Consider the following 16,679-nt stretch of genomic DNA (forward strand, 5'->3'; position numbering starts at 1 on the left):
TTGTCCCACAAACAGCTATGAAGTGAATGACCAATTTTCATTTGGGGGGCTGTTGGCCAGGACACCAAGAGAAACTCCCTTCTCTTTTCAAATAGTGCCATGGGATCCTTAATATCCATCTGAACAGCAAGACATGGGTTTGGTATAACATGTCCTCCATGTACATTATGGAGCACGTCATTATCTTAAAATGCAAGCTACTATGTTAAGTTGAGAAGATAAACTCAATAAACCCACCCTGCCTATGGTAACTGTCCCTTGTGTTTGAGTACACGCACCTTCACAATTCGGACTTCACACTTCAGAGACACTCGATATCATCCATTTTAGCATATGTAATATAATTGGTTGTCCAGCAGGAGGAGCTATGACACAGTCTATTGGGAAAACGCTTGCTCTCATTACGAAAACTCGAACAGCAGATAAACTGAATCTTTAGTATATTTAGTAAGCATAAGCCACCATTTACAGTAACAATTCTATTCTGGTGAGCAGTTAGTTATAGGAACAGTTCAGCACTTGGAAAAAACACAATGCAAGGATCTGTCCAGTTAAAAACCAAGACAGAATTTGCAACACTATACCTCAGACTGACTTTTACTTTAGAAATGTATCTACAACCACACAAGGTAAGAAAGGCAGTGATTTTCTTTTATGAGATGTATTTTTCATCCGAATAACCTTGAGGTAAGATGGAACTCACACTCTGGATTCTAAAATATGTGCTTCATTCAGTTGCTTTTGAATTCAGACATGTAATAATAATATTGGGTTATTAGGTCAGCCCTCATGATCAGCAATGCAGTAAAAGATAACTGCAGCCAGTATTACTATACAAATACTTTATATTTCGCTTACAGAAATATAAAACCGGCAATTTAAAAAGTACAGTACTAACCAGACTGTTCAAATGAAAATCGCCACTTAAGTCACCGATGTTTAATAAAGCAACATGCTTTTGGGATCCAACTGTATTACTAATGTACATGTACAAGACTCTTTCAGCAGATGCTGGTTTCTTGCTTAAACTCCCCATCATAAAGTATTGCTGATCTTCTCTTTATATTTTTTCAGCCGAAGCAGCCACTTCTGCCAGTACTTGAGGCACAGATCAGAGTCCATAAAGTGGGGGTGCGCTGGGGAACCATCTTTGTACGCAATTACAATCAGTCCATGCTGAACCTGAAGGATTAAAAACACACCAGTCACTTAGCAATCATTCACCTCTGAGTAAAGGTACAAAACAAAGCAAAACACAGCAGTAAAAACATACTTAGCTCAAATTAAAATGTTATTTCTTAAGCTCTCCAGGGGCCATGCATCCTCTCTATTCTCTGCCAAAGCCATTTCAATTCAGTGAGAGCTATGTCTTATACAAATAGTTGCTTCACAAAATAATCTTATGCTGAAATTAAAAACAAATTCCTATAAAGTCGATGTCTCAAAATATTTCAGTTAATTGATTTTGAGCGTAGTCACTGCAGGCAAATGCAGCAACCACATTGCATAAACAGATGAACCCTGGCTAGCTGGACTAATGGAGGGGGGGGTTAGAATCGGTCCAATGAGCCAGAATTTCCAGCTAAGTGTAATTACAATGCTGGTAAAAAGATGCATATGCAGGGCCGATAAATGACTGTAATACATCTACTGGCATTTTCTGGCAGTGCATACGCATTTCTACTAATGTATAGAAAAAGTAGTCACTAACCCACACGGCCACCGAATGCCAAAGGAAGGGCAGTGAGGTGGGAAGCTGTGGGATCACGTTGGCTGCTCAACGCATCGTTGGCACGCATGAGGAGAGATGGGCCAGCAGGAATCTACACACAGGCCCGCAAAAATTTTTGGCCCTCGGTAATCAAAAAATTTGGGTTTCAGGCCCAGTCCAGCTAGGGTAACCTGCAGGTACCTGTATGTGAAGAAGCTGTCTGTAGATAGATCTTACAAACAGTATAAACTGAATGACCAATTTATCTTAAACACTGTCAGCCAGAAAGAAACCCCCTTCTCACTTCAAAAAGTATCATGGGACATTGATAATGTCCACCTGAATAGGCAGTTGGGACCTTGTCTTAACACATTGAAGGATGGCATTTCTGAGTGTCAGTCTATACTTTGAGCTCAAGTCTTAGTATAGGGTTTGAACTGACAAACTTCTGACCCAGAGGCAAGTGAGCTACAAACTGAGCCAAGCACAGACCCTGCTGTTTGAGTTTATTTTCCTCTCTTTCACTTCTTTCTGTGCATCAAATCTGGCTAAGAAGAGAACCAAATAAGCTGCCTCAAGATGAGAGTAATGCAGCCAGATACTAGGTTTGCTGGAGGAAGGCCCAAGTTGAAACCCACATTTCTCTTCCCCTCAGTAGCAAGGTTGGGACTGGCAACATTAAATTATGTTTTCAAACAGTGAAGCCCTGTAGCGTAGTGGTTAGATCACTCGCTTCGCAAGCAAGAGGAACTGGGTTCAATTCCCAGGCATGGCGAAATGTTCCTTACTCCACACGGCTCTGTTTACCTACCAATAAGTAGGAACCCAGTTGTTAAGTCGATTGGCGGATCAGTTTTCACCCTGAAAATATGCAGTCAATTCACTTTACAGTATTTTCTGTGAAGCTCTTTGAGATGTGATAATGCACTATATCAAATGTAGGGATTATTATACTATATTATTACTGCTTCACAAAACAGTGCATTGGAAGTTCAAAACCATACATGACTGCACTGCTGCACCTTCCTGCCCTTCAAACCAACTAAATCCCCCTCATATTGGGGACACAAGTTTTCTCGTTTATGCATTTTTTTGTACAACTGTTTGTGGGACACTGCTGTGCACAATTGGCTGCCACATTTCAACCACAAAATATACAGTTAATCCATTTTACAATATATTCTTGATGGGCTTTGAGACGTTTCAACGACGTGATGAGGTGCTAAATCAAATGCAAGGATTATTATATATATATATAGACACACACACTGTACCTGAAAGTCATAGTTGTTGTCATGGTTGAGGGCACCAGTGTATGCAGCCACTTGAATTGGGTTGTCAAATGTGTTCCTCAAATATGGTTTGGGTTTTTCAGATGTTTTCCAGTCAATTACACATAATTTACCTCTGGATTTTTAAAAAAAAGTAGAGTTGAGTCCAAGTCTGCTTTCCCCCCCGTTCCCCTTTTCCTTGTACTCCAGCACCTTGACCAAGTTGTGTGAGCCACAACAGGGAGCGTTGATAGGCTCTTCAACCACAGGAGTATTGCATGATCCTCTTGTCATTAGTCACTCATACTCTTTCCAGCAAGTGGGGGGTGGGGGGAGTCAATAAGAATGAAATCAGGAATAGGAATACCAGCGATTTTCCCATTCCTGAACCAGGGTGATGAAGCCAATTGTTGCCCCAACTGCCCTACTGCAACCTTGAGACCATTCTGTTCTTTTTTAGGGGAGGTGGAGGGATACAGGTGTCACTGGTTGCAAATCAAAATAACTGAATAACCTCGCTGTCACAAGCCCCTGCTTCATTCTCTATGCAATGGCAGTGCAGGTTCCAGCAGCATTTATGAGACTGTGCCCATTTTCAGAGGTCCTCAAGTTCAACGAGAAACTTCTTTTCCCCTTAAAAATTAATAAGAAAGAAAAAGGATATGTAGGATCTCACATAAGGGCACCAAGCTATCAGGAGACTGTCACATCACAGAATGGAAAGGGGATGAAAGCTGCCTCATCTCAAATATTCATCATTTCATGGTCAGGAAGCACTGTTAGCAACCATCCATTTCATATCCATATTAAGAAAAGCATTACCCCGAAAATCATAAGACTCCATGACAAATACATAATATCTGAAATCTTGTGGGGGGTTCACAGTTTTATAACAGCCATCTGAGCGAGGTACCACAGGGTGACTGATATACATGGTACCTCAGTACCTGGAAGGAATCAAACATCTTTAGGAGATGAAGAGATGGAGGGAAGGTTTTCCCTGCATCCTGACCTCAGAAAAATACTAAACAAGGAAAACAAATGTTTGCATTTAACTGTAGACAAATGCAGTTACACAAAGATCTGAGCAGTTAACGGCATTGTGCCTGAATAATTCATTCAAAAACAAAAGTTAGATTACGTTGCTATCCCACTTACTACCAACATCTTTTCATTAGAAATGAAAGCAAAAAAAGGCAGTGATGTTTAGAATTTGTTTTAAAAGGCTGCAATGTTAAAACATATCAATGTAACTTCAGTTACCTAAAGTCTGCTACACAGTCCACCATCCCCACATACTGCAATGGCTGGTGATGCACAGCACTCTCCAAAACTTGGACGCGTCTGACATCTTTCAGGACGTGCTCCACGCTTTGCAAGTAACCAGCAATCTTCTCACTATCTGATTTTGGAGTTTCTGCTGACTGCAGAGCCACTTCCAGAGCAGCATGGAAGAGCTTTCCTTGATTCAGAAGATCTGGAAAAAAAGTTAAAATATGTTTTACTGCGTATATTTCAAAAGCTGTCATCTAATGCAGGTAGTTAGCAAAGCCCAGACAATTACCAAAGGGAAGGAAGCACCTTGTTGGTTGGTTTAGCTTTGGCCCATTTAGGGGAGTGAAGTAAGCGGGGTCTCCTGGGAGCTGAACTGTCTCCCAAGTTGACATGCTTGGCAATGGAATATTGGAACCTAATGCTTTCCAGAATTATTAAGCAGGATGCTTCCCTCTTGGGATAGTGCAAACTCCATTCAAACAATCTATCTCTAGAATTTCCATGTGTAAGTGGGATGCATGAAATTTTCAGTTTGGTTCAGATATTCCTGAGCATGGTGATAGGTTTTCGCATGACCGAGAAAAAGTTATCTAATCAAGATGGTCAGATATTGTGAAACTGAAAGAACAAAACCAGACTTGTTTGCGACTCACCTCAATCCTGTAACTAATCTTGAAATCACCCGTTAAGATTTTTGGGGGACAATTTTCACTCTCTTGTCTTGAAGGCTGAGACTCATGAAGGTACATGTCCATGGCCACCCAAGTGCTCATGTGTGAACTGGGTCAGTGAGTATTGGACTATTTGACTGTGAAGCAGCATCACAGCAGAAATAGAGCATGCCTTCACTCAACATCCACAGATTTGAACTTCCCAGTACAGAGTTTCATATTCATCACAAGTGGGAACCTTGGCTATTTACTCCTCCCTAACCCAAGGATATAGAGTGCAATAGTAATGCTTCAATTGCTTCCTTGATAATTCAGTGCACAGCAGAAGCAATGGTTTCCTTACTGCAGGTTCATAATGATGTTGACATCTGCCATTGTTTACAGGGAACGTCTGTGTACAGGAAAGGTTAGAACAACATCAAATAGGGCGAACCCATGCAATATTATTTATATCCCACAAATGTGTCACTTGACTTATGGTCAGCATTATGAATGAGAGATCATGGTTTGACAGTAACTCCTTGTGTATTCTATTTATGTCACATGTGAATAGAAAATATATAACGCTGCTTTAAATCTGTGCTATGTGGATTGGTTTAGATCAAATGAGTCTTTCTTATCCTCTTCTCACACATTCAGCTTCATAGTTTATCAAAAAATTATGAAAAAATGTTTGATGAAGATTACAGTCACATGTAGTTCAATTAGGAGTGATATTTTTCTGCATTTCTTTGAACAGTCATTGGATCATTGGTCGAACAAATTGGTTGGAAATACAATGAAGCATGTTACTGGGGGAATCCACCATTTTAGGGAGAGAAAACATCCAGAAAATCACGTTTATTATGCAAATAATTTTGCAATACAATATGATTCTTGAGATATATTGTAAAGCAGTTGGAAAACAGCTGGAAAAAGCTTAACTTCTACCTTTATAGGGAGACAATACCCTTTAAACATAATTATATAGTTTAAGATATTAATAACTATGGGAGCAGGGAGGGGAAGTCCACTTTAAGGTGAACAGGCTCCAGGGTGACATGTTTGGTAATGGAATGCTGGAATTGAATCAAGTCTCCTTAATGGTCTCGGTAATCCAATTCCTAAATCAAGCGGATCCACAGCAGCATCAGGGCACTACTGCTGACAGACCAGCCAACCTGGCTGATATGCTGGAAATGGAGAGGTAGGTGCACTCACTAGGAGCAGTGATTCTTCTCATTCAGTTTCTATTAACCTAAAAGCTAGAGCCCTAATGGATAGGGTGACTGGGAGTGGCAGAAGCTTGCCATATAGTGCTCCCAATGGCAAGCTCTGCGATTTTAGCTGGTTAAACTCCAGCAGCAGTCTAATGCACACTCTGGGGACTCCAAACCTTAGCTCTTGGCAACCTGTGTCTAATTCTCTCTGGAATTAAGTAAGAAGAATGCATCCCTCCAGGGAAAGAGGGTGCATTCAATCCCAGACACATGGTACTCTCATTTTGATTTGGATACTCTTTAAGTATGGTGATGGGTTTCCTCATGCATCACCAAGACATCCAGATGATCAATAAGAAACAATAACGATTAGATTTAGGACATAAAGACTTTTCAATATCTCAAAATGAATTGAAGAATATCTACTTTAAACAGCCAGATCAGGTCCATAGGTGGCCACTTTCCCAGAAGGCTGTACTTCAGTACCAGACAACACACTTACTATTATTGTACTCTTTAAATCCCTCTTCTCCCAGCTCGGTTATCATTCTGCGTTTCCACCTCTCCAAGTAAAATGCTTGCTCCAAGGACATCGTCAGCTGCAGGACGCGCGTCACACTAGGCAGGCTTGCCTTTGAATAGACCCTCCTCAAAGCAATCTGGAGTGGTTGTTTTAATGCAGTCTCCTGTGTCAAGCCAGCACTGTGACCAGTGTTCAAGGGAGCTGACATCTTTGGGATTTCAGCTTTTGAGTCATCTGTGGTTGGCTTTGATTTAATGACTGGGCCGTATAACAGATCATCCTCACCAAACAGCGTTTCAGGGGTCTGAGGGCTGGTCTTCGCTGAAACAACAGAGCGAACTAAAGAGGCATATTTCTGTTGATCAACCTGCTCATATTGACTCAGGTTCCTTTTCCGATTATTAAAGGAACAGGAGGTAGAAAAGTAATGACTACAGTAGATCAGGTTTTCCGGTAGCAGTCTCCAGTGCTGCTTGAAGGGTTTTCTCAGTCCTCTGCAGATTGCAGTGTTTAAGAAACCAAAGTAATGCATTCCCTGGGGTGATGCTTAAGAATACAGGTCAATCCTTTTTCACTCCACTACAGTATGCCTGATTTATAATGGTCCTGGTCATCTGAAATGAAAGCATATTATACACATAATTTTGTTTCTAATGTTTCTGGAACTGCCTTCCTCACTCCCTTCGCCTCACCCCCTCTCTTCCTACTTTCAGGTCTCTGCTGAAGACCTTTCTTTTCTACCGCGCCTTTGGTCACCTTCCTCCCCTCCCCCTGGCTCAGCCCCAGGATCCGTTACTGTGAAGTGCTCTGAGACGCCGTCCAGCGTGGAGAGCGCTATATAAATCAAAGTTGTTGTTATTGTAAATCTTGCAAAATTTTATATCAGTCTTCTTGTAAAATTAAGAACAATTGGGGGCTGAGGGGAAACAGGAAGAAATTATCCCTTCCTTTTTGAATAGTGTTATGAGTTCCTTAATGCTGACCTCAACAGACAGACTTGGACCACAGTTTAACATCTCACCCAAAATCAGGATTCCTCCAACCAAGCAGCTGAGAACACAAAATTCAATGGTTGGCTACAGTGAAACAATAAAGATTATCTTGGTTTGTGTTCAGGATGGCCAAGCGGAGGCTGTTATCATTGCTTGGCTGAGAAAGTGAGACACCCATTAGTCTTTGTTTGCCGAGAAGTACAACTTGTGAGTTAGCGAAGAAAATAATGGATAAGTTTCTTCTCCTGATTGCTGTTCAGTGACCCCTGCAGGAAAGAACTCCAAGGTAGCTATTGCCATATCAAACCCAAACTTGTTTCTCCCATATTATTAATGCTTCTCCAAACTTTCAATGTAGTTCTTCAAATACATTGCCCTATGCTTACTTTGTCATCTTTGCCTGTTCACAGTGTTGAAAGTGCACTACTCATTGGACTATTTTCTACTTTCGACTTATTCTTTGCCAAGACCACAAGTTTGCAGAACTCTTTACTTTCGACATATATACTGCATATTAGTACAGTAAACTCCTAATAACTCGATCCTGGCTTAACTCGTCACTACCACTTAAGTCATCATGCTGAAAATATCCTGACCCCATTTATTGATGTATTTATACACAAATATACAGTCAATTAACTTTACAGTATATTCTGTGAAGCGCTTTGAGACGTCTGCAAGACGTGAAAAGCGCTATATCAAATGCAAGGTTTATTATTATACAAATGCCTAACTGACACTTGTGATAACTCGTCACTGCCCCTTTTCTTTTGGAGTGACGAGTTATCAGTAAGGTATAACTGCACTACCCTTTTCTCCAACAGTGGTAAAACTATTGATGGTAATTATTAACAGTTTGTTTACCACATTTTTATCTCTCAGGGTTACAGTAATCTTACATGAATACGATCTATGTGTTATGTGTGCCATAGAAAATAGGACAGTGAATCATTTGCTTTTGAACCGGACTCTTGGATGCAAAATAATACTTGTGAGTGTGGTGGTTGTGTTACACTCCCACCCGTTCCTTGTACTCCATAAAATACCATGCATTTGTTGAAAACTTCTGAAGAAATTGCAAGATTTATGCATCCAGGGTGAAAACCGAATGACACAATAAATGGGATCACTTGGTAGGTAGATGACTAATCCCAATTTGCTCTTCAGATGTACAGTCTTATTATGAATACATTTTATCACAGAAACAGGCTTCACCTTTTTTTTCTCTACAATCACAAGGTGGAAACTTTGACTCTTGACTTATGCGATAAACAAAAATGTTGAAAAGCTTGAATAGTTTTCATATAATCCCAAACTTTTTATTTGCAATGACATGTGACAACTGGGGTTGCGAGTAAAAAATTTCAAAGAGGAAGGCAAAATATTTGAGAATAAAATACATCCATAGATATTGAGCAACTAGAAACAGAGTTTTTTTTAGGTATTTTGTGCATTACAGTAAAGTTCACATAGGTCGTCATATCAGTCAGAACCGTAACATTTAATATGACTGACATGAAGTCCGAGTTGCAGGCAAACTGTATAACAACAAAATAATATTTGTATAGCGCCTTTCATGTCGGGAGGACGTCCCAAGGCGCTGGACAGTCAGTGTTTCGGACCCAAGCTGGGGATCGGGAGGGTGGATGGCAGTGTGGGGAAGCAGGGAGATCAAAAGCACGGTCGAAGAGGAGCATCTTGAGATCTGTCTTGAAGGAGTTAAGGGAGGGGGCGAGGCGGAGGGACTGCAGGAAGGTGTTCCAGAGGGTGGGGGCAGAGTGGCAGAAGGGCCACTCGCCAATAGTGGGGCGAATGAGGTGGGGGACGTGAAGCAGGCCGGGGTCCACTGAGCGGAGGGAGCGAGTGGGATAGTCGGGGATTAGGAGGTCGCAGACATAGGGGGGAGCAAGACCATAGAGGGCTTTGAAGGTGAGGACCAGGATCTTGAACTGGATCCTCTGTTTGATGGGAAACCAGTGGAGTCGGGTGAGGATTGGGGTGATAGGATTACAGAGCCTGGTGCGGGAGAGGATATGGGCTACAGAGTTCTAGATGATCTGCAGCCTATGGAGGAAGGAGTTGGGGAGGCCAACAAGCAAAGCGTTTGCATAGTCAAGCCTCGATGTAATAAAAGAATGTATGAGGGTTTTGGCGGCCTGCGGTGTGAGACAGTGGTGGAACCAGGTGATGTTGCGGAGATGGGGGAAGGCAAAGCGGATCATGGCACAGATGTGGGGCAGAAAGGATAGTTGAAATTCCAGACTGGCTGAACAAGGTGGAGAGTGCAACCATGGATGGTGATGCTGTCAGCGCCTGAGGTGAGAAGGCTCTGATAGAAGCCAATCAGGAGAGCCTCGGTCTTGCTGATGTTCAACTGAAGAAAATTAGTTCTCATCCAGGACTTGATGTGGGACAGACATTCTGTCAGGGCAGCAGTGGTCCTGGAGTCAAGGGGGAGACGTAAAGGTAGAGTTGGGTGTCATCCGCATACATGTGGATGTTGACCCCACATCTGCGGATGATGTCACTAAGAGGGAGCATATAGATATTGAAGAGGAAGGGACCAAGAACAGAGCCCTGAGGAACGCTGCACGAGACAGTGCGGGGGCTGGAGAAGAAACCGTTTGTGGAGATGAAGTGGAGGCGATGTGAGAAGCGTGATCTGACCCAGTCAAGGATACAGCCATGAAAGTTGAGGTGAGGGAGGCAGTGGATGAGGATAGAGTGGTCGACAGTGTCGAATGCAGCAGAGAGGTCAAGGAGGACGAGGAGGCAGAGGGAGCCCTGGTCGCAGATGGATAGACTTTCATTTGTCACTTTGACCAGAGCTGTTTCTGTGCTGTGGGCGGCACGGAAACCCGATTGGAGGGGTTCATAAAGGGAGTGGCGCGAGAGAAAGGAGCGATGTTACGAGTTAGGAGGCGATTATTAAGAATAGTGCAAAATCTAAGTGATTTTGATAGGAAATTGAATGGGATTTGGGTGAATGTATGACATAGGTGATTATCTGATTTATAAAGATAAGACTTATGCGAGTTTTACTGTATATTATTGGGAAAGAAGACATTTACAGAAGTTCAGGGAAAATGGTCTGTAGATTTCAATAAAAATTCCCATGGCATTTTGCAGCTTCACCAAAATATTCCACACCATCACTGTCCTGCTGGTAAGTGAATACAGTATTCCTGTCAAATGAATAGCCATTAAGAATCCTAAACGAATTACCAAAATTCACTGTATTCATTCACTATAAAACTGAATAAATATTGACATTTAAGTTATCTTTTGCACAGGATTGCAGTTTTTTCAATAATCTACCAAATAAAATAGCAAACACTTAACATTTTGGAAATCTCTATTTAAAAATATGGAAAAACTGTACAATGGAAGCAAATGTAAGATTTCACTACAAATCCGTGATTTTTCCATGATTCAATAATAAAACTAAATAAACAACTGCATGATTAAACAGTTGTTCACTTAAAAAAATTGTCAGCATTAAATGGATGTGTTGTTTACAGTGGCTTCACAACAGGTTATCTGTGTGGTGTTGGTTATATAAATCCATTCATCTAAAATAGTTGGGAGTTTCTGCTGTGCTCAGCTGGGCTCACGTGGTACAAGTGAGCCTTTCACCATGGGAAAAAGAGGCAGGGGAATAAAACAAAAAAGGACACTCCCATCAGATGATCCAAAGAAAATATTGACAAGGGTTGAACTGCTCACAAAAACAAGAAGTTGTGTGGAAAGAAGTGTGCGTTTAAAAGATAACAAAAAATAGGATGTTAAATAAATCTAAATGCCTGCAGTTTTTTTAAAAAAATTAAATACAGGACAATAAAACTAAAAAAACTCTGGCCCCATTTACAAGATGACAAAGACTACTCGTGACAAAAGATAAATTGTCATATACAGTAAACTCCTGATAATTTGATACTGGGAGTTCCCTCCCCCACTATTTAAGTTGTCATAGTGTCAATATCACAACAGCTTCCCATGCAAAATGTTAATAAGCGGCTCTGCTTTACTTGTGGCTCCTTTTAATACATAACTAGTTGCATTCTAGAAATTCTTGCCCTAACCTGTGATGGTACAAGTGCTCAACAGAGGTTGGTCTTGCATGCTCAGATGCACTGGAGAGATCTTTGGTCTCATGGATGTCATGGCTTCTCGTCCTGCCTCCCACCCTATCCTGTGACAGAATACGGCAGGAGGCCATGGCCCTCCATTGGACCAGAGGCCTCTGCAGTGCATCTGAGCATTTGCGTCCAACCTCTGCAGAGTGCCCGCAGCAGTCACAATGCCCCCTTGTATCTCGGGAGAACTGATGCCCAACTTGCCACTCCGGATAACTCATTGCTGAGCTCTTTTCCCTTAGAATGACGAGTTATCCAGAGTTTACTGTACAATTCATCCCCCCAGTCAATGCATCATACATACGTCAATCATGGAATATTATAGCAGAGGGTTAGCAGGTCACAGAGGTAGGAAGGAGCAAGGCCGTGAAGTGGGATGGGAGCCAGGGGAGCCGGGCGAGGGTGGTGGTGATTGGGAGAGGGCATGAGCTGCAGAGTTCTAAATGATCTGCAGCTTGTGGAGGGAAGAATTGGAAAGACCAACAAAAAGGTAGTGAAGAGTAGTCGAGTCTAGATGTAATAAACGTGTGAATGAGGGTTTGGGCAACCTGAGGTAGTAGCGGAGCCAGGCGATGTTGCAGAGGTAGGGGGAGTCAGAGCGGGTCGTGGCACGGATGTGGGGTAGAAAGGACAGTTGAGGGTCAAACAAGACGTCAAGGTTCCAGATTGGCTCAGTGAGGTGGAGTGTACGTCCATGGATGGTGATGCTGCCAGTACCTGAGGTGTGGACGCGCTAACGGGAGCCAATCAGGAGGACCTCAATCTTGTTAACAAAAATTGTTATACAAATTTTCCAGGTTTGTGCCACTGGTAGTGTTGCACTGGCTTTGTCGTGACGAGTGTATAACCACCAACAACAACTTGCATTTATATAGTGCCTTTCATGTTGCGGACGTCCCAAAGTGCTGGAAAATTAAGGGTTTACACCTGAACTAGGGATTGGAATCAAGAGGGGTGGAGGGCAATGGGGTGGCAGTGGGAGGATTACCGAAGATACAATCAAGGAGGAAGGGAGTGCACGAGGCGGGGGCTCCAGGATGGAGTTCCTGAGGTTGGGGGCAGAAAGGCAAAAGGCTTGGCCACCTAAGGGGGGACATGAAGCTGAGGCTGAGCAGAGGGAGCGGGCAGATTGGTAAGTAGTTCCCAGAGGTAGGGAGGAGCAAGACGGTGGAGGCATTAAAATTTCAAAAAACGTTTGAGTCGTCTGAGAGATAACAGTCTGCTGGTTCTTCATTAAACATTAAAATGTCCCAGGCATTCAGATCCTGCTTAGAAAAAAATAATAATCCTTGCATATGATATACCGCTTTTCACATCTTCTAGACGTCTCAAAGCTCTTCACAGAATATACTGTAAAGTGAATTGACTATATTTTGTGAGCGAAACACGGCAGCCAATTGCACACAGCAGTGTCCTACAAACAGTTGTGGATTGAAAATGACCAATTTATTATTGTTTTGTTTTTTGGAGGGATTATTATTAGACGTGTGGAGTAAGGAAACTTGCCCAAGGTTTCACTTTGCCTGGAATTGAACCCAGATCTCTCGCTTAAATAAATGTGCATGTGTCTAATAATATTATTGTTATTATTATGTGTCTAAGTGCATAATGTTAGAATAACAAAGGTGCTTGCAACATTCTACTACAAATACAATTTTGGCCTGATACAGTATCCACACTAGAAGAAGTCCACATGGTTTCTGATTTGATTGTAGTTCCCAAGTGAAGGAAGCAACTTAGGAGGATAATTGTAGCAATTGCTCTTTTTAAAATTTGTAACAAATACAGGTAAGACATAGACACATTGGTTAAATATTTGGGCTTGCTTAGCCCCTTGTTTAATAGAAAACCATACAAGGTATCTTTCCCCACGCAGTACAGAATTAAGGAAGAAAAATGAACAATGTAGGCAACTCGAAAGTATGCAATACTAAACTCCTTTGATTCATGATTGACAAGCTGATTAGTCAATTGGCACGACAAGTTGCTGAAAGCACCGCATTAATTTTGTCAAATAATCCAAAAGATTTTTAAATAATTGCATATCAAACATACTAAATGATCAAATTACATGCCAGGATTTAGAAGAATAAAGTATTTGTGTCAGCACTCCCAAAACTGATAGATTCAATTAGAGTTATGCCTTAGGCACTGTGTTATTTATGTAAACAGGATCCAAAATATGAAAGAACTTGCATTTTTATAGCATTGAAACATCGCAAATGTCTTGTGGAAATGTATCATTACGTTGAAACATTTCAAAGCACTTCAAGAAGTCCTGTAGCTCAGTGGTTAGAGCACTCGCTTTGCAAGCGAGAGACCGGAGTTCAATTCCCGGCAGAGCGAAACCTTGGGCAAGTTTCCTTACTCCACTCAGAGCCTAATAATAATCCCTCCAAAAAAACCCAATAATAAACTGGTCATTTTCAATCCATATGACTGTTTGTGGGACATTGCTGTGCGCAATTGGCTGCCGCGTTCGCCCACAAATATACAGTCAATTCACTTTACAGTGTGATGCGCTTTGGGACGTCCTCCCGACGTGAAAAGCGCTATATCAAATGCAAGGATTATTATTATTATTACTCTGAAAAGTAGAGCGACAGTGTTTGTAGGCAACAGTGGCAACCATTTTGCACATAGCAGATCCCATAAATAGTCTTGAGACAAATGCCAATTTTGTCCAGAAGATTATTATTCAGGATACCAGGAGAAATTCCCTTCACTTTTCGAATAGTGTCATGGCAACTGTAACATAACATCCACCTGAAGAGAGGCAGAATATATCCTGGTGAGATACCTTACCCAAAAGAGAATACCTCTGACAATGCAAGGTTTATCCAGTATGGCATTAATACAAGTGGTGTTAACGTCTCCATCCTCCTAAATTGTCTCTCCTGCCTCAGCCACCAGCAAAAGACCACACTCTCTTTTTTCCAATTCCACTTTGACCCAACACATCCACCTCGGTTCCTCCTTCCCCACGTTATCATCTGGGAAGTACCTCACAGCTCTATCCTTTGTCCCTCCTTTTCCTCGTCTTGATGCTCCCCTTAATGACATCATCCGCAGCACAGGGTTAACTTCCACATGTACGCGTATGATACTCAAAATATACTTCGCCACTTTTACTGTTCATTCCAGATCCACTGATATTCTGTCCGTTTACCTGAACCTCAATTTCTTGCAGTTTACCATGGACACGACAGACGTCATCTTCTCAATGTCTCCTTACTTCCAACATTGATCTCCTTAATTTCAATGGTTTGATCCTCAGTTCTCCTTTCTTCCTCATATTCGGTCTCTGACCAAGATCACTACTTTACCGTCTCTCTTGCTTGATATGCAACCCCGAACTTTGTGAACTGATCCAAGACAGTATCCTATTTGAAGGGCACTATATAAATGCATGTTGTCAGTGTTGAAATGTCTGCCTGGATTATGAACCCCCAACCAGACTGAGCACAGCTAACACCAAAACAACTGCTTATCTCGCAAACTGTACAGCATTACGCACAGAATATAGCAACGAGGCGATTACACACAGTGTACTACAATTGCGAGGTTCATTGTGGAAATGCTTACCAAACATTGCGGGGAAAGAAATCTGGCAAATTTATTGGCGAACTTTGCTCGTTGTGAAAGCGTAACCTCTTTTAATAATAACAACAACAACAACAACAACCCTTGCATTTGATATGGAGCTTTTCTCGTCTTCTCGACGTCTCAAAGCGCTTCACAGAATAGGCTGCAAAGTGAACTGACCGTATATTTGTGGGCGAAACGCGGCAGCCAATTGCGCGCAGCAGTGCCCCACAAACAGCGGTGGATTGAAAGTGACCGATTTATTATTGTTTTGTTTTGGAGGGATGATCGTTAGCGGCGGTTACTTCCATTCCACCTCTGGTTGGGAGAAGTAACCGCTTATATGTTTCACTGGAGTTTACTGTCAGCCTTCACTGCTAACACCTACACCCCCGATGTTGACAGACCGTGTGAATCGGGGCCCAGTGTCTCTCTCTCTCTCTGTCTGTCTCTCTCTCTCTCCTCCGCGTTAGTCACAACACCGGCGCTGACCCCTGAACCGCCAGCGGTTGTGGGGGGGGGGGGGGGCGGCAGCAGCTTCATTCACTGCATAAATAAATGAACGGCACTCAGCGCGAGGCGAAAGCACCGGAGGTTTAAAAAAAAAGGCGGCGGCGGCGGCGGCGGCCCCGAGCACACACGTGAGCCCCGCGCGCCACCGCTTCTTACCCGCCTCCGCCCGGCAAGAGGCCTACAACCCGGAGCGGGGGGTGTGGGGGTGTGGGTCAGGGCCCGAGCATGTGGAGGGTGAGCTACACACTGCCTCCCTCCCTCCCGGCCGACCGACACAGTCGGGCCTCCGCCTCCTCCTCCCGCCCGCCCTGAGCAGCTGAAGGCACCGGCGCTGAGGTACTTACCGGCTCGCCGGTCGCCGTCACTCGGCCGCAAGAGCGCGCCCAACGGCCGCGGATGGGGCGAGCGAGCCGTGCATTCTGGGACTGGGCGGGGGCCGGGGGGGGGGGGGGGAGACGCACTACAGTTCCCAGAATGCACAGCGAGAGGGATTGTGGGGCGGGCGGGGGGGGGGGTGGGCTCATTGCTGTCATTCCTTCTCCCCCCTCCCCCACGCCCCGCCCACTCCCTCCCTCCCTCCCTCCCTCCCTCGCTCGCTCGCAGCATGTGACTGCCGGAACGTGGCGGGTGACGTGCGTCGGGGCTGATGGACGGGCGGCGGGGGCGGGGCTCGCTTTCGAAGGCGAGCCCGGATTGTGACGGACGAGCGGCCCGCGCGGCCAATAGCAGGGCCGGCGACGCGTCGGGCGCTGACCGACGCCGCCAATTGGGAGACGGTAAAGGCGGGACATTTGAGTTGCAGA

General features: G+C 43.5%; 1 protein-coding gene across 1 annotated transcript; it reads right to left on the minus strand.

Moving 5' to 3' along the window:
• Positions 1–423: 423 nt before the first annotated feature.
• On the minus strand, positions 424–16,297 carry mgme1 (mitochondrial genome maintenance exonuclease 1). Its single transcript, XM_007894430.2, has 5 exons — positions 16,221–16,297; positions 6,630–7,264; positions 4,246–4,459; positions 2,986–3,118; positions 424–1,182 (listed from the first exon to the last, which is right to left on the minus strand). Exons 2-5 carry the CDS (start codon positions 7,180–7,182, stop codon positions 1,036–1,038), a joined length of 1,047 nt encoding a protein of 348 aa, XP_007892621.1. The 5' UTR covers positions 7,183–7,264; positions 16,221–16,297; the 3' UTR covers positions 424–1,035.
• Between the last annotated feature and the right edge of the window lie 382 nt (positions 16,298–16,679).

Source organism: Callorhinchus milii, unplaced genomic scaffold (genome assembly GCF_018977255.1).
Source record: "Callorhinchus milii isolate IMCB2004 unplaced genomic scaffold, IMCB_Cmil_1.0 Scaffold3, whole genome shotgun sequence".
NCBI lineage: Eukaryota > Metazoa > Chordata > Chondrichthyes > Chimaeriformes > Callorhinchidae > Callorhinchus > Callorhinchus milii.

Bases quoted from the DNA above. Each gene is read 5' to 3' on its own strand.
- mgme1 (XM_007894430.2), bottom strand. From the start codon at position 7,182: ATGCATTACTTTGGTTTCTTAAACACTGCAATCTGCAGAGGACTGAGA. The intron at 3,119-4,245 runs GTAACTGAAGTT...TTAAAAATCCAG, and splicing joins GACTGTGTAGCAGACTTTAG to AGGTAAATTATGTGTAATTG. The intron at 1,183-2,985 runs GTACAGTGTGTG...TTAATCCTTCAG, and splicing joins ACAACAACTATGACTTTCAG to GTTCAGCATGGACTGATTGT.